This window comes from Mchenga conophoros, linkage group LG14, assembly GCF_057382185.1.
Source record: "Mchenga conophoros isolate Kocher_MC1m ecotype Shallow Benthic linkage group LG14, M_conophoros_male_GT1.1, whole genome shotgun sequence".
Lineage (NCBI taxonomy): Eukaryota > Metazoa > Chordata > Actinopteri > Cichliformes > Cichlidae > Mchenga > Mchenga conophoros.
In genome coordinates this window covers 16,598,492-16,621,665 of record NC_140539.1, presented here as the reverse complement: position 1 = coordinate 16,621,665, position 23,174 = coordinate 16,598,492, and the positions used below count along the sequence as shown (strand labels likewise).

Genomic DNA, 23,174 nt, shown 5'->3' with positions numbered 1-23,174 from the left:
ATTGAGAGAAAGGCTGTTTTGTCTTGCAGAGAGCTACTAATCAGAAACATTAGAGGTTGAAGGTTAGTGTGGTCTTTTTGGATCTGTATGTTCATCAAAAACTAAACTTTGTTATTTTTGAGTTATGACCAGTGTCTTTCGCCTCAGCTTGGAGCAGAAACGACGCTACAAGGTTCTGGAGATGAACCAGTTCAGGCTTTGCATTCTTGGCTCGGCTTCTTCTGCATAGTTGCTAACTTGCAAATCACGATAAAGCTGCTAATAGTCAAATATGAAATGGGAATCTTTTCATGATAGTGTAAATCCACAGGCATGCAACCAGCCAGCATGTCTTCTTGAGTATCATTTTCCCAGAGCTATTAATCACTCATTCTTGCTTTGATTTATTCTGCTTTACAAAGGTAATCTGTTCAGTCAAAAGTTGAAATGGTAAGCCCCAACGTAGTACTTGAAAGTTCAGGCTAAAACAATTCTGGAATAGGTTATGATACTTTAGGCAGTTCATTTCGTGAGAAAATATATTTCAAGTTATGTGACGCTACAAGGTTTACTCACTCAGCTGGTATGTTAAAATGGACCAAAGAGGAAAAAGCCAGTCAGTGTGTAACCACAGAGAAACAAGCAAAAGCTTCTTAGATTTATCAAATGAGAGGCTAGTGGTCTGGAAAAATTCAGCGAGTCAGTCGCTGATGGGCCAGGATCGATTGGTTGGGTTGAGTTCCAGATGTTTGTGGACTTACAAATAATATGGCGCAGCTGGTCCTTGCAGCATCCAGAAAAATATGAAAAAACTTGGCACAGTAAAAGACCTTTCTCCTTGGCACAGTATGTTTATGTGCAAACTGCTTAGTCCCAACCCTCTTTCTGCCCTGCGTCATCACCACTCTCAATCAAAAGACCCGAGGCTTTCACATGATGTCATGTGCTAAACTGTTCCGCTTCTTTTTCCTTTTCCATTTCTTAGCACTCTAAACTTTGTTGTGTTTTTCTGATTCAAAATGATGTGAAGTATTTGTTGTAACAGCTTTGGCACCATAAAGAAACAATACAGAAACACATACTGATGATATTGCCTTTATAAAATAATAAAGCCCATTTATATTCAAGGTGTGTAAAGAGAAGCTAATCAAGGCAATCAGCAGCCGGTGTCTTGACAGCAGCTCTTCTCGTTCTGACATCCGGCAATCATCTCAGCTGAGGTTCCTACCTAATAATGATTGTTTCTTTCATCTTTGTGTGCAGAATCAACTGCTTAACAGGTAGTGTAAGATTTAACCAAAAGTGCTTTGACTGTCTTTATAACATCTCAAGGCTCTTAGTCTTCCTGGCCCAGGATTCATTCTGAGTTTATGGTGCAGCATTTTACTAACTTGTCACCATGTCTAAGGGGTCAACCAGAGTGCTTGCTCACTGACCTTACAGGTCAGCAGACATGCTTCACCCACCTCACCACTACATTGATGGAGCACCCATGCGTCCCTGAAGCTGATTAAAACACAGGGTGATGGGGATTATTTACAGCATGGCCCATGTGTGTGTGTGTTGTGTTTTCTCTTTATGTGTGCATATGTCTCAAGGACTCTAGTCCCAGGAGGATCCTAGCCTCATAACCTCCCCCATTCCCAGCCATGCCATGGATCATGTAAGGAAATAAGAAATGGGAGGAGCTGCCATTTCCTTCTGCTGGATGTGTCACCTCTTTAGCCTTGGTGAACAGCTAGCTGAAGGCTGAAGCCTGCTGAGAGACACTCAGACCATGACACACCAGAATGTGCTCGATGAGTGTACTTCATCTGGGTACTCAAGATTTGTGTGTTTTGTGCAGCCTGTTAGGACATAGCACATGTGTTGGTACGTGCATGCATGTGCATGTGAGTGTACACCTTAGAAGGCATTGCAGCTGATGGCTTGTCACTGATAGTGGCCCCAATGTGAAACAAAGGTCACAGTACTCTCAGGGTTTCATCTGGCCCTCTCACTGGAGTACTGCTGTAGCTGTCAGCTAATGAGACAGTAGAAGAGTGCAGGGGAAATAGGAGATAGATCAAAAAAAAAAGTTGAAAGAGAGAAAAAGAGAGCAGGAGATAGGGATTTAATAATGCAACTGAAAGAGAAGGAAAAAAGAGATTTTCTGTTTTGTTTCAGTGGCCGAAACGTAAGAAAACATGAGAATAAGCACAGAAGGTGGGGGGGGACAAAAGAGCAAACAGTGCACTACAACAGAAAAAAAGGAGACATCACAGCAAGTCGTGAGTTTAGCTCTTTTAGAGAAAAAAGCACAAAATGGGGACAAGGAGGGACTAAAGAAAGGAAAAGCTTGAAGAAAATTAAAGGAAAAGTCTGCTTCAGTTCCATCACAGGGAAACCATAAAATGCAGTTTCACAGCAGCAGCTGCAAAGAGAAGCAGTTAGGAAACGGCCCCCTGCAGTCTGCCATACACCACACCCTTAGTGAAACTATCTGGCTCTGTCTCTTTTTAATTTCTATCTGTGCTCTTGTCTTTCTGTCTGTAACTCACTGTCTTTCTGTATTGCTCCCTTTCTGACTTTTCCCCTTTTGTTTTCCCCCATTCCTTTAGAGAGGCATCCTAGACAGTGCCTTGAGGCCACCTAACTCAGGAATGATGGATTGGGTCGAGGGTGCATGGAAACGCAGGGGGTTGTGGTGCACTGCAGTGTAGCATGACTGATGGGAACATGCATTATTTTCCTTGAAGGCTCGTTCAGCATGCACCAAAATACCAGCACGTGTTAAAATGGCCCGAAGCATAAAGAAAAGAGTGCTTTTTAAATGGTCATCCTGTTGCTTTGAATCATGACCTGTTATGCCAATCCGAATGTATTAGCTAATGGCACTGACAGAAGAGGATATTGGCAGATGTTCAGGTTACACTGCAGAACTTACGTATGATTAGCTGTCTTTAAAAGCCTGTTTGTGTGAGACTTGGTTGCTGAGTCACCGCCACCATGGGATGTCATCCCAAAACCAGTTGCCACCCTGCAGTACACTGTATACGTGCATTACTTTGGCTACCATCTTCCCTGTTTTGCTTTTCCTCCCTCAGGGTGAGCACATAAAGTGGAGTCTTTCCAAAACGGCATGAATATCCACCCAGCTGTTCGTGTAGTGCTTTTAATCACATCCCTGTGGTTTAACCCAAAATCAATATTCTTGACTGTGAAGTTCCGGTAACTTCACAAAAAAATGCTTCCATGTACTGTTGCCTTGGCCTGTCTCATTCATTTTTAAGGAGTCAGTTATGACTCCCAAGAGTTGTGCTGGAGACTAAAGTCTTATGGTTCAGTCAGCCCAAACCTGCTGTTGGAGCAGGAAGGTAGGGACGTGGAACCATACAGTGTTTGTAACAGAACAGCAAAGAAGTGCTGCAGCGATATTTGCATCTAGTGCATAAATGGGAACAGAATTATAGCTCTTTTTAAGACTATAATTGTAGATGTATCATTACAGAGCAGAAAAGCAGGAAAGGGAAAGCTCTAAAAACCATAAAAACCATTTACATACCATTTGCATGTACATATATGACAGAACTCAATATATGAAACCATTTTCTTAACCTATTCAATTATAAAAATTTACCATTGCGTATTTGTGTGAAATAACTCGTTTTTCATAAATAGGCCTATTATGGATAGAATAAAGGGAAATTAGCAACTGTGCTTCCACAGGAAATGAAAAGAGTAAGGTTGTCAAAAAAATTGATACTCGGATCCAAATCCAAGTACTATTATCTGCAATGCTGGATACTCATTTACAACAGTATCTATACTGGCAAGCAGGTACACAACCTCTCCCATTACTAGCAGCCTTAATATAAAACTGTTACATCACCCACTGTTTTCTGAAGTGCTGTTTTGAAGCCTTGAGATGAGCCTTTCTGCTGGTGAGGCGGGATGGATCTGACTCTAAAACTGGACGCTCACTGGCTAATGACTTGATTAGCCAATGAGCAGAGATGGGCAGTAACACGTTAATGTAATCTGATTACTTTTTTCAAGTAACGAGTAAAGTAAGGGATTACTATTGCAAAAACGGTAATTAGATTACCGTTACTTTCCTGTAAGCACGCTGCGTTACTGCGTTACTAAAACCGTGATTTTTATGCGAGAATGTCTCACGACAATGACGTAAGCGAGTGCGACGTTCATGACAACAGTTGTGTGCAGATCAACAATGGATAATATATCCAGTGTGGGAGAGAGTATGAGCGTGCAGCGTTTAAAGCGTGGAAGTACTGACCTTACTTTGAGTTTGATTCCATAAAAAGTGACAAAAACATTAGTGTCCGTTGTGCGTGGGAAGAAAACTTCTTTTTACAGCGAAAAAAAACCCTAAACTTCCAAGCAAGCACTGAGTGCGCTACCACGTAATGGGAAACTCACAGAGAAACTCAGATTCTTCCACTGACCGCTGCGGCACACCTGCACCAGGGTAAACCTCCGCCTACCCCACTCCTGCTATACAGGTGAAAATAGAGCAACAGGACCGCTAGTCTTTGACTTTATTTATGTTCTGCTGCGTTTTACTTGCATCTATTTGAATGACTGAGTGTAAACACAAAAAATATTTTATTTTATGTGCTGGAATGTGCAGAAAATAGGTTTAAATGTTAAACAAATTTCTTCCAGTCAGAGAATGTTGCATATAATTAAATTTTTGCTTGATACATAAAGTTAAAAGATTAAAACTGATAAAACAAGTTTTAAAATGGGACCTTTCCATTTGATTACATTTTATATGATGGATTATGCAGAAAAAGTAGAATTGGGCTGAAAGATCTATCACTTTATCACCTCTTCAGGTTGTAAATCGTGTTTTTAAAAAGTAACCAAGTAACTAAGTAATTAATTACTTTTGAAAATGAGTAAATAAAGTAAAGTAACGGGATTACTTTTTGGGGGAAGTAATCAGTAATTAGTTACTGATTACTTTTAGCCACATTAGCATTGTTTTTATTAATGTTTTTAGTGACCACAGTGGCTGAGGGTAGTTCTGCCTGTTTGTAATGTGTTAACATGATCATCATTTATGTTGAAAAACGTGTTTGTTTGTTTTTTAACAGATCGAAGCTTGATTAAAGTCTGCCAGTAACAAAACCAAAACAGTAGCAGCCTACCTTACCAATTTTATTTTATCAGCAAAAACAACACATCACCAGAAGCACAGTAGTACCTCTGATAAGCAAAAACAGTCTTTTTTTTATTTTTAGCTACCCAAGAGAATCTTTAAAGCCCTTACCATTATGCATTTTTTGTTTGTTTTTTGTTTTTGTTGTAGTAAATCAAAAAGCTTAAAAATAGTGTTGCTATTGAAATGATTGTTTGTATTATTGTAATCCTTTTTTGTTATGCTTCTTTTTGATATCTTTTGTAACAAAACTGGTATTATGTATTTTCCTGGGTATTGGTCCTGAGTTTGAATTTCTATTGTTGTGTCAACCCTAGAGGAAAGTTATTGTCATGATACATCTGAAATTCTACTGTCAAGTTATGCAGGAAATCATGGAAAAACAAAAATTACCAAGAAAGTAGACTTTGATTGATAAAAATGTGCTTTTGGACTATAGGATCTACATTTGGAGGAAAGTTTAAAAAGTCATTATTGGGAAAATTTTGTTTAAAAGTCAATAAATTAGAAAGCTTCTGTCACCCTCTTTTAATTGAAACTTCCAAGAAAAAAACAATACAAACCAAAACAGGTCATTGTAATTTTAAGGCATTAATTTTATAAGACCTGTGGTATCAGGCGACAGGATTTAAGCAGCAAATCCTTTACGTTCTTTAAGTAGCAAATTGGAGATTAGATTTGTTTCAGCATCTTAACACTGGTTCATGGTTCGTCCCTACTTTACCTACAACAGTGGGTAGGTTCCTACAAATGCCAGCACAGTGATCAACATTGCTTGTTTGATCTGTGAGTTGCCATCATATTTTGGCCTCATACTGATATGAGAAAGGAAAAAAAACAATGGTACACCTTGGCAGGCCAAAGACACTGCTAACACGTGAAGGGAAACTATAATATAATAGCCATAATGATGTCAGTGATAAAGCCTAGGTATGGTCTGTCAGTGTTGAAACAAAGTCCTCTGCATGGTCCACACACTGAAAAGGTCATCAGTCCTGAACCATTAGTATCAGGCTAAACAACATTTGAGGCCAGTTCCTACAAAAAGATTTCATTACTTCTTTGATTTATACATAACTGTTTTCAATTAATTCTTTATCTATTTTTAACTATTTAGCCTAGCATGCATTAGCCTTACTGCATATGAGTTGCCTAAACTGGTGCCCCATTATACATTATTTGGTTGCAGCTTTATTATTTTCCAGCAGACCTATCAGGAAGCATAGTCATAATCTTCCTCATAGGCTTCTTATAATTTAATGTTTTGGCCACGCTGACCTTGTGATTCATTCACTGCATAGGTGAGAAAGTAGTTTTTTTTTCTGGTTTATTAATAGTTCAAATGTTTTAATAACCAGCAACAGCATTATTCGCCATCTGTTTAAATACCATTATCATTCGTTAAAATGAGTTTGAGCCAGCATATTTTTGCCATTTTCCTCCTCAGGTAAGCTCCGTCATGTTCTGTGTCACCACTACTCTAAGCAGTCTTGACATTTTGCTTCATTGCATCACTACTTTTCATCCTTTCCCCGCAACAAACATGTGTAAAATTCAATTTTCTTACATTGCATTAGCTTGGTATGCAAAAAGTGCCAAGATATCTTATGTTATATGTCAGCCGGTGGTACTCTTCTGTGCAAGGATGACTCCATTTATAATGAAGACAGGACTTAGTGTGAAATTAACTTTAGCTGCTGAGAAGCTGATGACACAAAGAGAACTCTTCTACTGACTGCGCTGACAGACCAGCCGCCTCGACTCAGCTTGGATCTCGCTGGAGTCTCTCAGGTGTTTTGGAGTCTGGGAACAGAGGCTTTGCGAGGAGAATAGACTGCTGCCAAACGCCTATAACCTAAACACTGTGAGAGCACACTTCACCCTCTGTCTCCTGTTGTGTGTTCTTTGTTTAAAATGTGTTTTCCCCTGCTTCTGTCTATGTCACATTCCTACTCTCACTGCTTTCCCTGTACCTTTCTTTCTTTCGCCTCCATCTCATCCATTTTCAGCCTACCCTGCTACTCATCTGCATTTTTCTTCCTCCATCTTTCTCTCTGTTTTCTCTCATCCCTCCATCACACCCCTCCTCTCCTGCTGCGAACTAGTCGGGCTGCAGAGAACACAGAGCCTGAGGACAGGATGTCAGGAAGTCAGTTCCCATGAAAGGCAATGGGTCGCCACGATGCCTGTATAAGGCCAGATGACTGGCCATTGTCGTGCGCATCAGTGTGAGTGCGCGCGTGTGCAAGTGTGTGTCTATATCTGCGTGTTTTTTAGTTAAATTTGCTTATCGCTGTCAGCTAATGCGCATGCAGAGGTGTTTCTAGATTTGAAGATACATGTGAACATGTGCATGCAGCTACTTGAGTACATGTCTTGTCATGTGTATGTGTGTATTTTGGTGTGAGTGCAAACCCAGCAGCAGGCTGACGTGTGCCGTGCAGCCACAGAGACCAGAAGGGTTCTGCTCCCTCTCAGCTAATCCAAACAAAGCGTAGGCTGAGCCAGAATGAGGAATGTCTGCGCTGTTGGTCGTAGACGCAAAGGGTCAACCAGCATGAGTGTGCGTTTGCATGTGAGAGAAGAAGGGAAGCAGAGATCTTTTTGTATTTTTTTCCTAGGTTTTTGCTGTATTTGTTCATCTGTGCACACTATGTGAGTGTGTGTCTGTGGCTCAGTAATTCTTAATGTGCACTGTGTCATGGAGGGGCAGCTATTCTTATCCCCAGACTTACCTGATTACCATGTAAAGTCACAGAAAAAGGATACAGTAAAATAACCTCTGCTGGCAGGAATTCAGTGTCTGCTAGAATTAAAGGCAGCACTTCCACAGAAACGCACACCGAGTTACAAAAACAGGCACCATAGCAACAGCTTTTATTTCTTTCAGTATTTTGTAGTTTTCTTTATATGTTTATCAATCTTCTTCACGTGTTTATCTGATCCTAAATGCTTCCTGTGAGGCACTTTGTTCTGTATACAGAAACGACTCATTTTGTTTCCTGAAAGCGGAAACCTCAAGGTTTTGGGTTCTTTTTTCTTTTCTTTTTTTCACTTTTGCACGAGTCATTTGCATTTGGCTCTTTCCTTAGATTCCTGTTGCATTTCAAAACTCTAACCACTGACAGTGTTACTGTGTTTTCCTTGGGGTGACTGGTGAAATACAGATGGGATTTGGAAACTTGACTGTTTGCCTGAGCCAGAAGGATCATTAGGTACTTGTCAGTGACGGGCCTTATTGCATGTCATGGGTTTTCCAGACAGCTAAAGGGGGGCACAGCGAGTTCACAGAGGTTTACATTCACAGACAGCCTTTTGCAGAGATAAAAGAAACGGAAAGAGCACACTGTGCCCCAGTCTCAAACACATTAACAATCGTGTCGGTGCAATCATAAAAATTGACTTTTTGTTTAGAAAAGCCTGACCCGTTCCCTCAAAACACACAAGACAGATCTCTTCCTGCTGCTTACCTTGAATAATGATTCTCTGGGATCTCATTTACGTGCTGTGTGCTTCAAGTTTTACTGTGCTCAAGGGGCTATTGTGAAGCCATCAGCGTGGCACAAGTGACACCTATCACATACGACTGTCACAATTGTCAAATAGAAGAAAAGGCATGGCAGAGCTTTTAAGCCCCTTTTCCGTTAGTATGTACTTGGATTGACTTGCCACGGTTTGCCACAACTTGACTCAGATCGACTGTTTTTCATTACAATTTAGTACCTCTTAATGTGTGTGGTCGTTGTCATAGCAGTGTAATTAATATGCGACACGGACGCTACAACAAATGTGGACATCGAGGCAAGAAAATGCATGCTGCTTGGTCTGTGGCTTTTTGTCAGACTCAGGTATGACGGCGTTGTTTTTTGTAGCCATTTCTCTCGTTGCCGGGTTTCAGAAATGGCAGTTTTGATTTCCGTGAATGTGATGCTCTCATGAAGTCTGACAACATCACATTTTAGTACCTGCTCGGATCGCTTGAAATCCGGGTACTATGACCTAATGGAAAACCCTGAAAACCGTGGCGGACCGTGCCAAGTCGATCCGAGTATGTACTAATGGAAAAGTGGCTTTAGGTTGTGTTGTGATACTCAATACTGTTTGTTTCATGAAATAATTCTGCAGTGTAAAGTCACTGATGCCTGTGTGTGTGTTTTTGTGCAAGAGAGCAGTAGACAGCCAGAGAGTGAATATGTGTAACTGATTAGTCTCTATGTGTCCCAGGAGCCCATCGGCATAGGACTTTAGAGCAGCTGTGACTGGTTTGACCTCTGACCTTTGAATATTTTACTCTCGGGGTAAATCCCAGGGTACTGCATTTGCTCCTACAGACTGACATTTTTTTCTGCATTAAAATGAAGTGCATTATGTGTACTGCTTAATTTATAATCTATTTTCCCCAGTATATTGTCATTTGTATTGCACCACTTAAGTTGAGTAGGAATGTTAGGAAACAACTTCAGCATTCATTGAAAATGGTCCTCAGCTTATTTGCAATGGTACATGTTCAGGCCACCATGTGGCACAGGGTATGCTGAATTTGTCAGAATGCAATGAAAGCATAGTCACTTATGATCCATCAGTGGCTTCTGGACATAAATAACACTACCATTTCACAAGCAGGCCAATTAAAAATCGGTGACATTCAGGTGTGGGAAACAGATTGGCATTAAAGTTAATTCCTGCTAAAACCCAGTGACATTAGGAAACAGACAACTAGAGAGCAGGCATTCACTCTCATTCTTAATCTACTGCGTTCTTTAGCAAAAAATGTAGCAGTATGCAGGGAAATTGCCAGTGGGAACTCAATACCAATGGGCAGCCTTTCAAATGTCATTGGGCATCTTTTTCTCTGCATTTAGCAGTTAAAATGGCCAACGTACACTGTACAGGGTAGCTTGAGGATTGGAAGGAAGGGACATGGCCTCCTTCTAGTCATGATCAGCATCTAAACTGCCTTTTCAATGAGCGCTTTACCATTTTATGTGCATTTTATGTGCATTTGGGTGTGTTTCCACACGTTAGTGTATTTACATGTATTTACATGTACAAGCAGCGTACTGTTACTGTATTGACAAGAATACATTAGCTATTTAGATTGGACCGACTAAAGAAAGGGAGTTCCTGGCCATGTTCCTCTGATGGCTTATGTTATTCCCACTCCTCCTTACTTGCATTAGTGAGGAGGAAAGCATCCAGGGATGAAGGACACTATTGCTTGAAGGTCAAACCATAGAATCAGTAGTAGATTGCTGTGGGCAGCATTGCTCTCTCACATTAGAGTGCTAGCTACTAATGTGACTATGAACTGCCAGGTCTGAACAATCTAAGTAGTATGTACATGAGTGTCATAACATGCTTTTGTGTTTGCTTTCTCAAATGCATAATCAAATTTGCATTGTCCAGAAGAGGACATTGTATTTGTACCTGAACACCTAACCCTAGGCTACACTGTTGTGTTCATTAAACCTTCCAGGAGTCTTCTTGTCATCCCATCACTCACAGTGAGGCTAAATCGGTGTACTGCTCTGCGCGGATCTTAAATGAACGCCAAACGAATGTCTGCACTAATAATTTCAGCATATCTCATTCAAATGCACTCATAGTACATGCACCTTACAAATGCTTTTAAGGAAGACATTATGCATAGATGTACAGCGTGCACGCAAACTAACAGTGGTGCCACATCTCAGGTGGAATAAAATCATCTCTTTCTCTTGCTGTCTCTGTCCCCCATTAGCCTTGCTTCTCATGCAGAGCCACAAGTGTCACATCACATCATTGCGAGGCACCCCTAATAGAAATATTAATAGAGGGAAGGATGATAGAGAAAAGCCATTTTCACTGCCTCTCGTTCTTTTTTTTCCCTTCAGCAAACAGATTAGTACGTAATCCACCAAGGATAAGGCGAGATAAAATGTCCCTGATTGGCTACATTGCGATAAATAAACACATGCCTGCTCCAAATGGATCTTCGCTGCAGAAGGCATTTTTTTCCCCTGATATTTAGCCTTAAAATTGCACTTTCTTTTGGATAATTGAATTCACAATTGCTTTCCAATGCAGTACAGGAGCTTTCCTGAAACAAATGTTTTAGTTCAGGTTGCTGTCATGATACGTTGTGTGGCAGGCAGGGGAAGGACCCAAGATGCAGATTCACAGACACGGGGATAAACTCAAAAAACACAGCTTTATTGCTGGCCACGGGAAGCAATACAAAATAAACTAAAACTGGGAAAACTAAAGCATGAACTGTACAAGGAACCGAACCACGGGGAGAATTACACACAACATGAGGGAGAACGCGACGCCGAACAGAGGAAGACGCAGACAGAAATACACAGAGGGTTAACGAGGAAAGTGGGAACACACGGGGAACACAGCTGACACAGATAACCATAACGAGACAGGGCGGGGTGAACATAACACTGACGAGAGACGGGCAGAGTCAAACAGGAAGTACACAGAGGTTCAGACAGGAGGAGAGAGCACGGGGAGAACACAGACATAACAGGCTGGGGAAAACATGGAATAAAACACGAAAGGGGACAAGGGCTCATGAATACATAGAGGGGCACACAGGGGGTGAGAGTCACAAAGGGAAAGCACACAGGGAACAACATAACAGGGCGACTCAGGAAACATGGCCTAAATAGGGAACAAAATACAAACATACAAGAAAACTAAGAATACTGGGCCAACATGGCCCAGGACCATGACATCACCCCCCCCCCCCCCCCCCCCCATAAGGGCTGGCTCCAGACAGCCCAAACACAGGAAAACAAAAACCAAACAGAAAACGACCCAGGGCGGGCGGCGGGGGCCCAGGACGGAGGGCTCGGAACAGAAAACAAAAACGAGCAACAGAAAAGACAGGAGCACAAGACCATAGTTCAAATAAAGTTCAGGGGGCCGACCCAGAGCCCACCGGCACAAAAGTTCACGGGTCACACGGTCGGGGGGCCGACCGGGCGGGTGGCACCGGTGACAGAGCTGGTCCGGAGGCCGGCCGCGCGGAAGGCAACGGCGGCGGCGAAGGGGACGACTGAGCAGTTCAGGAGGCCGGCCGCGCGGAAGGCAGCGGCGGCGGCGAAGGAGACGACTGAGCAGTTCAGGAGGCCGGCCGCGCGGAAGGCAGCGGCGGCGGCGGAGGAGACGACAGAGCAGTTCAGGGGGCCGGCCGCGCGGAAGGCAGCGGCGGCGGCGAAGGAGACGACGGAGCAGTTCAGGGGGCCGGCCGCGCGGAAGGCAGCGGCGGCTCTCCAGTGTCAGGCGTACTGGCCGAGGCCCGGTGGGCACAGGACCAGTCGAGGCAGGACCAGACGAGGCAGGACCTGATGGTGGCGATGCGGGGGCCGGACCAGGTGTCGCTGCAGAGGCTGAGGCTGGACCAGGCGACGGCGAAGCAGGAGCTGAGGCTGAGGCCGGACTGGGCGAAGCAGAGGCCGAAGCCGGACTAGGCGGAGCAGAAGCAGAGGCCGACGCCGGACCGGGCGACGTTGAAGGCGATGACGGGGCCGGACCAGGCGATGACGCACAGGCTGGAGCTCGACCAGACGAGGATGAAGACTCTGAGGCTGGGCCAGACGAGGACGAAGACTCTGAGGCTGGGCCAGACGAGGACGAAGACTCTGAGGCTGAAGCCGGAGCCGGACCAGGTGGAGCAGGAGCAGCTGATGCAGAGGCCGGACCGGGCAAGGATGAAGGCTCTGAGGCTGCGGCTGACGAAGCACGGGCTGGAGCTGCGGCTGACGAAGCACGGGCTGGAGCTGCGGCTGACGAAGCACGGGCTGGAGCTGGACTAGGAGGAGCAGAAGCAGAAGGTGGCTGGATGGGCTCCTCGGGCCCTCCAGCTGAGGTGGCATGGTGCTGGACGGGCGGCTCGGGCCCCCCAGCAGACGTGGCATGAGGCTGGTGCGGTTCTCCTGAACCCCCAGCTGACGAGGAAGGTTGCTGAACGGGCCCCTCGGACCCTCCAGCTGACGAGGTAGATGGCGGCGTGGGAGCCGCGGAGTCCTGGATGAGCTCATCCGAGCTCCCAGCAGGAGCTGATGCAGAGCCAGAGAGATTTGAGACCCCTGGCTGAATGTTAAGCTGACCAGCGGACCGTACTGCTATCGGGGACTGGGCTACTGGAGACGCGGGGAGCTGAGCTACTGGGGCCTGCGCTACAGGCGGCACTGGAGCTACTGGGGCCTGCAATGCAGGCGGCACTGGAGCTACTGGGGCCTGCGCTGCAGGCGGCACTGGAGCTACTGGGGCCTGCGCTACAGGCGGCACTGGAGCTACTGGGGCCTGAACTGAAAGGGACACGGGGGACACTGGAAACTGAACTGAGGGGGACACTGGAAACTGAACTGAGGGGGACACTGGAAACTGGACTGAGGGTGGCTGCGAGGGAGCTGACTGAGCTGTGAAGGGCTGCAAGGGAGCTGACTGAGCTGTGAAGGGCTGCGAGGGAGCTGACTGAGCTGTGAAGGGCTGCGAGGGAGCTAACTGAGCTGTGAAGGGCTGCGAGGGAGCTAACTGAGTTGTGAGGGGCTGCGAGGGAGCTGACTGAGCTGGCCTGGGAGGAGAAACACGAGCAGGAAAAGGAGCAGGCTCAGAAAAAACTGTCCGAGAAATGGCAGGCTCAGGGTCGACAAAAATAGCTCTATCAAAAATGAACCCGCCGTCCACTTCATGTTTTGTAGTTTTAGCATTGTCTGGTTTATGGCGGCGGGCGCGCCGCCTCCTTCGAGCAGAGGAAGCTGGCGCGATGGGCGCTGATGGCGCCAACACAGAGGGTGACGTAGTGGTGAGTTCCCCGTCGTCCGCCCCCATCCTTGCCAGAAATGCGACAGGCGAAAAATAGCCTAAGCGGATCGGAGACGGCGAGCGGCTGGTAGGCTGTGCAGCAGGTGAGAGGTCCTCCTCCGGGATGAGCCAGGGTTTCCGCCGGAGCTCGTCCTCCCGATAAGCCCGTAACACCTGCTGCCGCTCTTCCTCGCCAAAGTCTATGGCTTCCGTTGTCTCCGTGCGCCACGCCGTGCGGCCAGACCGCGGTGAAGACGCGGAAGCCGGCGGGGTGCGGGCGGAAGGTGTGTCTGTGGCGAGCCTCACCGTTCCCACTCTGACCGCTACTGGCTCATGAGACAGCGGGGAAACGGCGCAACGGCACGGCTCTGGTGAAGGTGCACGCCCACCGGGCCGCTGCTCCTGCAGACGGAGTTGGAGGGTGGAGACGAGAAAGTCGCTGACGAGGGGGTGCAGCGTCTCCCATAACCAGGGGAACACAGATACGCACACCCCTACTTGGCGGGCGAACTCCTCTCGTTCCTCCTCACTGGAACAGTGCAGCCACTTGTCGCATAGAGACTCCACTGTCCGGACGATCCCCCTCCTCTGTGTCGCTGGGTCCGACATGTTCGCGTCGTCCTGGAGGTCCGCGGAGGGGTTGTGAACTGCTGGGTCCATGTTGCGGTCGCGTTCTTCTGTCATGATACGTTGTGTGGCAGGCAAGGGAAGGACCCAAGATGCAGATTCACAGACACGGGGATAAACTCAAAAAACACAGCTTTATTGCTGGCCACGGGAAGCAATACAAAATAAACTAAAACTGGGAAAACTAAAGCATGAACTGTACAAGGAACCGAACCACGGGGAGAATTACACACAACATGAGGGAGAACGCGACGCCGAACAGAGGAAGACGCAGACAGAAATACACAGAGGGTTAACGAGGAAAGTGGGAACACACGGGGAACACAGCTGACACAGATAACCATAACGAGACAGGGCGGGGTGAACATAACACTGACGGGAGACGGGCAGAGTCAAACAGGAAGTACACAGAGGTTCAGACAGGAGGAGAGAGCACGGGGAGAACACAGACATAACAGGCTGGGGAAAACATGGAATAAAACACGAAAGGGGACAAGGGCTCATGAATACATAGAGGGGCACACAGGGGGTGAGAGTCACAAAGGGAAAGCACACAGGGAACAACATAACAGGGCGACTCAGGAAACATGGCCTAAATAGGGAACAAAATACAAACATACAAGAAAACTAAGAATACTGGGCCAACATGGCCCAGGACCATGACAGTTGCTAATTAAGTTTCCTTTTCTCATAATACAACAAATTCTACTCATTGCGTCTCTTTCTTTAAGCTAGAGTCTGTTAGGAGCTCGGTGTTGGAGCTCAGGCTCTTATTTGGTTCTTCTTCTGTTACTTAGTGATTTATTTTGGAAACAGACATTATGTTGATCTAAGCTGTGGTGAGTTTACACAGGCCCTGCTAACTCCTCTGATGGAATTAGTAGTTAGGGATGTACCTTGCCAGCATGTGGCATAAGAGAAAAGCTAAAATGTCTGGACACTTTCTTGTTGTGGACTCAGGGAAGAACATTTTCATCATCCTGGCATTGGTCCAGCCATGCATGGCTCAGGCATTATGTACTCTCCACTGAGCAGGCGACACGCAGGGCAAAAAGTGTGCTTCTTTGGCAATAACTGACTGTGTGCATGTGTTCATCATGAGATCTGATATATATGCTGAGAGATAGGATGGATGATGGGGATGGGGCGGTGGTGTTGGTGCTATCCATAACCATTTCCCATGTGAAGGCAGATGCACAGAGATGGTTTTTTGAGATGTCTCTGCAATATAACCTATAGCAAGTGAAGTGAAATTCACATACTGTACAGTGATTTATTTTTATTTTTTTAACCTGGCTATCCTCTTCCTTTTTTTAAATTTAATCACGCATAAAGTTTCTATGCTAATCGCAACAATAAAAGTATACTTTGATCGTTTAATCATAAATTCCAATTTAAACTCAGGAATATGACATTTGAGCAGTTCCACCACAATAATAAGGATAAGATTTTATCTCAACAGTTCCTCCAACAATTTTTATTTCATGGAGCCATCCAGACTCTTCTGGGATGGTCAAAAGTTAAAACCTGTGGCTTTAAGTTTCAGGGAGGAGAGGATGCACCGCAAGTCACCTGACCAGACAGACAGACGGGCGCTGTAATTTCCACCAGAGTGTGAATAGATAATAATAGCTCTCCCAGCTCACCCACACAAAACTGAGGTGCTGTTAGTGGACGTACTGTAGGTTAAACAGTTTGTTCTCAGCTTACTGTAATATGCAACACATGGACACATACTTGCACGCACTTGGTACACAGCAAATCACTGGAGTTAAATATTCTGGAGTTAGGCATAAAAGTGCGCAAGAGTTACATTCCGGGAGTTTATTTTTCACCTTATACTACAGTCAGTGTTGGGGAGTACTCTAAAGCGGTGTAATATTTAGGTGTTCATTCACTGGGTGCTAAGGAGTCTAATTCAACACATTGCTGGTGTTGTTTGTCTGTCGACCGTTACAGCGCCTATCTGTGTTTCTTTCTTGGACTCCGACATGTAGGAGGTAAAAATACTTTATTTACTTTGGAATTTTCTGTGAGTGTAGTGATGTTATTTATATATATATATTCAGTTACATGGATGCACAAGTAAAATATAAAGTTAACTAACTAGCACTACATGTGTTTTCTGTATGTTATGCTGATTTGGAGATAGCAGCTAGGCTAATGCTAGTCAAAAGTTAGCTAACTTACTTATCTTACTGTATTTTAAGATACACATTTCACGTTGTCAATGAAAACGTTTATTTCTATTTCTTAATTTTAACACCAACGTTTAATTTAACGTTAGCTAACTACAGTAATATTCTGTTTAGACTCATGGTAATGGCCGTATTTAACCAAAGAGAGGTGCAGCCTGCACTGATGAGATGTTGAGGTACCATTAACATCAGTTAGTTAGTCCTGCTGCACACTGAGACATGCACACAACCCTGTCTCCAGAACTGTAAAGACAAGGACACAGCAAACATGCAGTCACATTGTCTGCTAAACCAGCCTAGCTAAATAGATTTTAAGCAATATTTAGTGTGGACAGGCTAACTCAATGTAAGACAGTGTTCGTTGATTAAGTTATACACAGTTTACATAGAGTTACCATAAACAACCTCTTCTTCTTGTGTTGTGTTTCATAGTAGTAAAGGTATTTTTTTCCGTAGGTGGCCAAGATGTTGATAAAAGTAAAACACAGAGAGACAAAGAAATATGCAAAATTGGAAGAAGTCAGCTTCACAGATTTTGTGAGAGCAGGTAAGTTATGGTTTGTACTAAGTCATTAAAGAAGAAATGATAATGTTGTTATTAACTAAGTGATGATTTTACTTCAGTGCAGCAGAAGTTTCTCATACCAAAAAATGCAGCACTGAAAGTCACGGATGAGCAGGGTATAGAGGTGGATGAGGATATCTTTCCTGAACTTGCAGCAGTCAAAGAGGTGTGTTTTGTCATCTATACAGCTGAAGGTAAGTAAATATATGCTCTGATAGATTTTGAAGGATTTGATTTGTACAGTTACTCTTAAATAAACATTTTTAATTTGTCTAATATCCTGTGGTAACAATCACAAAATGCTGTTTTCATGGCTCAACAGTAAGTTGGATTTATCACATGCATTTCAGACATCCTGGAAACACAATCATCCAAGAAGCTGCGTGACTGCTCAGACCTAACACACTATGTGACACTCACACCTTGTGGTATGTAAATTGTATATTACCATAATAAAATACAAAATAACCATCTGTTCTCCTGGGAGAAAGTATAATTTAACCAAACCGTGCAATTTACTGGCCCTGTGTGCATAAATGGTATCTTTGTTGTGTTGTGTTTTTGATTGTATATACCTTGTATTCTAATATTTTTATTTGTCACCCTCAGATTTGACTGTCCTGAAGCAACATGTGGAAGAGCCCTCCTCTCCAAGTCTAACAGATACATTGTCTGTCTCAACCACCAGCAGTCAGAGCAGTGACACAAGTGATGCCGGACTTCAAATGGTTCAGCCTCTATTGGACAGCATACATGAAAGAAATGTAGATACAGTACTTAATTGACTTATACTTGACTCTTTAGTTGCCATTACTTGAAAAAGCTTAAACACGAAGATAAAACAGATTAGAGAAAAATAATTTAATATAGTATTTCATGTAGTTTGCTCTGCAACTGTAGTGTGTAATAAGACTTGCTCTCTCTCTCTCGCTCTCTCTCTGTTTTTGTTATGCATGTTAACCATGAAACGTGTTTCCATGATCAGTGTCCTGCTTTTCAGGTAAATGAAACCATTTTTAAGAAGATACTGGTCCTAGAAAGGGAGAAAGTAAGACATTTCAAATGTTTTGATGCCCAAATGTCATATGGGTGTGATTCACAATTTTATGTTCTGTGAGAGAGTTGCATTACTTAATTTGTTGGCTTGATGGAGACTTTACAGAGTCTTCCTCACATTAACACTGCATTACAAGAAGTGCTTATTCTGTAGTCATTTTTTTCCTTTAATTCTGTTTTTTTTTTCTTTTCGCCCAATGTTAGGCCTTTCTGACCTCAACTGTTTAGCTGCCAATAATGGTGGATATTATGCTATTACAGTACTGTTACACAGAATGTATGTTAATCCATGCAGCATTCATATTTGAATATGTTATTTTTGATAAATAAAATCCATACATTCATAATAATCACTATTGTGTTTTTGTAGTAATTTGCACCAAAAACCTAAAACTTTTTTCAATTGATGAGTAACACTACAAAAGAGTTAATATCAAACTTAACTCTAGTTATGAGTTAAATTTTACTCTATATGGTAGTAGAAATTTCACTCCGTGAGAGTTTAGTTTTAACTCCTATAAAGAGTTGAAAAATCAACTCCCGGAAAAGAGTTACTCTAACTCTGCACTAGAGTTCATTCGATGGTCACGCATGTACACTCAAATGTAGTTAATCTGAACTCCCTGAGAGTTTATTCCAAAGACCAGAATTTGCTGTGTAGATAAAATGCATAATTTGTCAGCACAAGAGAGATGCGGGCGTAATGTAGTTTGTTTGAAATACAGCTGAGCTTCACTTTATTTTCTTTTTCTTGTGTTGGTGAAAATGGGAGAAAAAATGTAGGATGAAAAAAAATTGCTTCCCTGAGTGAGGAGAGCATCCTCGGTGGCGCATAAACCTTTCGCTGGTCAGAGGCTGTTTTTAACCTTTGTGTGGGATCCAAAATGTCAAAGAGCCAAACGTCTTTCATTAATCTCGAGACAAAAGCCCCTTACATCAGCAAAACCCGCAGATTGCCAGCAAAGTGAGAATCATATCCCAAACTTTAAGAGAAGAAAAATACGCGAGCAGACCGGGGCTGCTCCCTCCCAATTCTGTTCAAGCAAGCTGCCTACATCGTTTTCCTCCTGCACCTTGTTCTTTTTTTAATTAGGCAGGAAATACTGCCCAAGGGCTGATGCATGAGGGACAAAGCACTTAGCATGTCTGGCCCGATCTAAGATTCTACATTCTGGCTCCTAAAATAAATCCATTTATTGCTTCCTCCTGGGTATGCTTTCTCATGCCTAAAAGGAGCATGATGTTGATTATAGCTTTAGCTGCCACACTCTGTAGACTACCCGAGCTTAAGCTGTGTGGCCAAATGAGAGACTGTGGGACATGAATTTGTATAATACAAACATACCAAAAAAAAAGGGAGAGGGGATCGAAGGTAAAGCCTGAGATGACTTCTATAGCTTCTATAAAGCACAAATTAAAGAGTGTCCTTTCCCCCTCACCACCACTTACATCACCTCCAGATCCTGATTCTATCATCTGTTAAACTACCACCTCGATTCGATGACATATCCTCAGATACACCTCATACACATTCATCCTAATGTTTAATTCACTCGGAATTTGTGCACGCGGCGTGTTTTCCTTTCCCTACGCTCCCTATTTTTCCATTTCCCTGTGGCGATGTCACAGGGGATTAAGTCACGGAGGCCAAGGGACTTGTTTATGATTCATCTGGAGGAAGGCTGGAGCCGGTAGTAGTACCCGCAGGGCAGGCAACTAGCAGGCTATATCCCAAGCTCCCTAAGTTATGCTAACAGGACAGGAGCACTGAAAAGCGTCTAATGGAAATCACAGAGATGATGTGGAAGGAACATTATTAAAGTAAGATTAGACATTTCGTATGACGTAAATGTCCATGATGTAAATCCTGTGTCGTGGTCTGTGTTGTATTTATAGACTTATGTAAATTAATTGTTTATGATCCCATTAGACGGGATTAATAATGTCACACCACAATATGATAAACAAGACAGAAGAAAAAGTGAAAGTTTATTTATATGACTTTAGGGGAAAATATACCCTGTTTTTACTTTTTTTGTCTCATGATCTAATGATCTAAATTGGCTCAACTTTTCTTTACCCGCTCTTATTTTTGTTTTTATCTTTTATTTTGAAAGCACCTCAGGCAGATTGCAGTAGGGTGCTCCTGGAGTGTATTATCCCAATAAATTACAGGCATTTAAACCTTCTGCAATTCAGCCCAACTAATTGCATGTCAAGTTTTTAGGAACCTGTTGGAGTTGATTAACATTTTTAATAGGTGTGTGGGTGCTGCGGTGAGGCTTACATTTAATAAACCCACTCACCATGAGTAAACCACAGCCAGCACTAAAAGTTAGTTTGAAGCACATGTTCAACCTTTCCTTTTTTATATATTTTTGCAGTATTACTAGTCTCATTTGTTAGTAACAAAGTGATTTGTTATTGGTGACAGACAACATTAGAATAGTCTCTTTTTATAATGTCAGTGCACCGGTGTCACAGAAACTAACATATTGGGACTTACTGTCTTCTTTTAATTACTCTTTTAATTAACTTGTGTCTAACCTTCGTTTTGTCTGAGGATGCCCGAGCATGCCATTTAGCACAAGGTAATGAGATTAACCTCTCATTGACCAAGCAAATGTAGATTAAACATTATGGCTAAATGAAATGAGCTGGGCTTTATTTACTCATGTGTGCAGGCAGGCGGCAGGCAGGCGAGCCACAACTCTCTCAGCGGTAACATAGCTGAAATGTCAGGGGGATAGAGGGGAGTGTGTTTGGCATTGAGTCGTGAGTGTGGCCGACCAGCTGCATGGGAAGGAAAGAGAATGCAGCCTGCGCTGGAAAGAGTACAAAAGTCTCCCGTCTCTAATTCACTACCTAAGGAGAGACGACTACAGACGGCCAACAAAAACGGGTCGGTAATCGGTCGGTTCTGTGCGTGGAACTTACATGTGAGTGCATCTACAGAACCCAGTCTTCTTCGCTGTCACATTCTCCCGCTGTCTCGCTCTTCACATTCACCCAGAAAGAATGCAAAGGACACCCTCTTTCTCCAGCCACACACATGTGTGCAAAAACATGACCTCCACGACTGTCAAGGCGCGCTCACTGGGTGTGCAGGCTAACTGGTAAAGGCAGTAGGAAACAACATGTGGCATGTTTGGCTGTTTTTCCTCTTTCCAAGTGAATTCTCGTCCAGAGAATGCAACATTGCACAACACTGACTCTAATGTCTGTGGACACAAACATGAACATTATGCCTCAGAGATCTTGGAAATGCAGTCATATCTTGTAAGTATTCAGGAGTTTTTGTTAACAGGCACACTGCACTCTTTAAGGTTTATTGTTCCTTTATGCTTCAAATGATACTTCAGAGGAACAAAGTTAAATTCTCAGGGGAGAATCTTTAAATCTAGGATCTAAAAAGGCCCTACTATTAGTATATTAATACGAGGTATGTTGTTGTTGTTTCTACAATTGTAATAAGAATTCATATTTTGGAATCATATCACAAAACCTGAGTCTAGTAAGACTGATGGCTTTATTTGCTTTTCCCCGTATCAGATTCTTCATCTACAGCAACGTTTGTATGTTAATGACCCTGGCTCTACAATTCAGGCTCTCATTTCCTTTGGCACATCTGTTATTACACATAAGTGGCCTAGTTTAAATATCAAATTTAAAAGCCAACAATACATGCATACCTTTAAGGCATGTCAAATGCATCTTTAGAGAAAGACTCTGGAATTTGGGGGATTTTTTTTTTTTTTTTTTTTAAGAAATTTAGGAACTGTCTGTGCTTTTTCAACTGTCTACTGAGAGATTATGTGCAAATTTCCAAAACCTTAGGTGTGACCTTCGCCCCGTTTCCTTCTAGCCCAGAGTTTCTGCAACCAAATGTCCTTCTCCTAGCAAGAGAAAAGCTGCACTGGCCCAGCTAGAGCTGCACCTAGTTTTAATCAGGCTTTGGGGAGTGAAATATGACTCTGTTGAGCAGGCTGTACCCAAGCTCAATTCATCTGGTTTCAATCTTCTCTCCGCCCTCGTATGTGGCCGCGTGGGCATTCCTTTTCGAGACATGGTGGGGAGTAGTGCTGAGCAGCACAAAGGGCAAGCATATTTATTTGGAGGAGAGTGTGTGTGTGTGTGTGTGTGTGTGTGTGTGTGTGTGTGTGTGTGTGTGTGTGTGTGTGTGTTTCTGTATCACAGAACCAGACTGAGACTTACACAAACTTTCTTTTCTCAAAAATGCCACTGAGGACTATTGCTCTTGCACACAGATGCATTCCACACACCTTTAAATATATTAAAATAACAGAGTGGATATGTGTGCCATGTGTTAGTTCAGCTGCACACACATATACAGTGTAAGTGTGTTTTGTGTGTGTCTGTGTAGCAGGTGAATAAGTTTAGTGTCCTGCACGAATGGCCTTAGCTAATCATAAGGACAGATGGTAGGTTGGTCCATTAGTTCTCCTAAATGAGCCTAAGTGAGGCCTTTCCTGGAAACCTCACAGCCCCTGTTGACCTCCCTGGCCATCATACAGCCACCACTCTGGCTCTGTCAGCTACCCCACCAGTCAACACCTTTCAGCATACAGCTGCCAAAACAGACGTAGCATCTGCTCACCTCTGGGGAAATTGCAGCCATTGACGTGTCCTTCCACGTCAGTGGCTTGAACGGATAACTTACCTCTTTGTCCTCTACAGGAGCAGCTACGGCACGAGCGGCAGCAACAGTATCATCCTCTCATTTGTGTATGAGCTGTCCCCTGCTTTATTATTTTCCGCGTAACCA

The 23,174-nt window shown here is 43.6% G+C and overlaps 2 protein-coding genes across 4 annotated transcripts in view; both read left to right on the top strand.

Annotated features, from left to right (window-relative positions):
- clmpb (CXADR like membrane protein b) overlaps positions 1-23,174 on the top strand; it is an 88,307-nt gene that overhangs the window by 24,128 nt on the left and 41,005 nt on the right. The window lies entirely within an intron of this gene.
- LOC146559524 (uncharacterized) lies at positions 14,182-18,971 on the top strand. Of its 3 annotated transcripts, XM_085245567.1 has the most exons (6): positions 14,182-16,569; positions 16,882-16,943; positions 17,224-17,314; positions 17,392-17,526; positions 17,683-17,760; positions 17,942-18,971. In XM_085245567.1, exons 3-6 carry the CDS (start codon positions 17,233-17,235, stop codon positions 18,115-18,117), a joined length of 471 nt encoding a protein of 156 aa, XP_085101693.1. In that variant the 5' UTR covers positions 14,182-16,569; positions 16,882-16,943; positions 17,224-17,232; the 3' UTR covers positions 18,118-18,971. The 3 variants fall into 3 exon arrangements, with proteins under 3 accessions (XP_085101693.1, XP_085101692.1, XP_085101691.1); XM_085245566.1 differs by having other exon boundaries at positions 16,882-17,314; XM_085245565.1 differs by lacking the exon at positions 16,882-16,943 and having other exon boundaries at positions 14,190-16,569; positions 17,942-18,969.

Bases quoted from the DNA above. Each gene is read 5' to 3' on its own strand.
- LOC146559524 (XM_085245567.1), top strand. From the start codon at position 17,233: ATGTTGATAAAAGTAAAACACAGAGAGACAAAGAAATATGCAAAATTG. The intron at 17,315-17,391 runs GTAAGTTATGGT...ATTTTACTTCAG, and splicing joins CACAGATTTTGTGAGAGCAG to TGCAGCAGAAGTTTCTCATA. The intron at 17,761-17,941 runs GTATGTAAATTG...TGTCACCCTCAG, and splicing joins TGTGACACTCACACCTTGTG to ATTTGACTGTCCTGAAGCAA.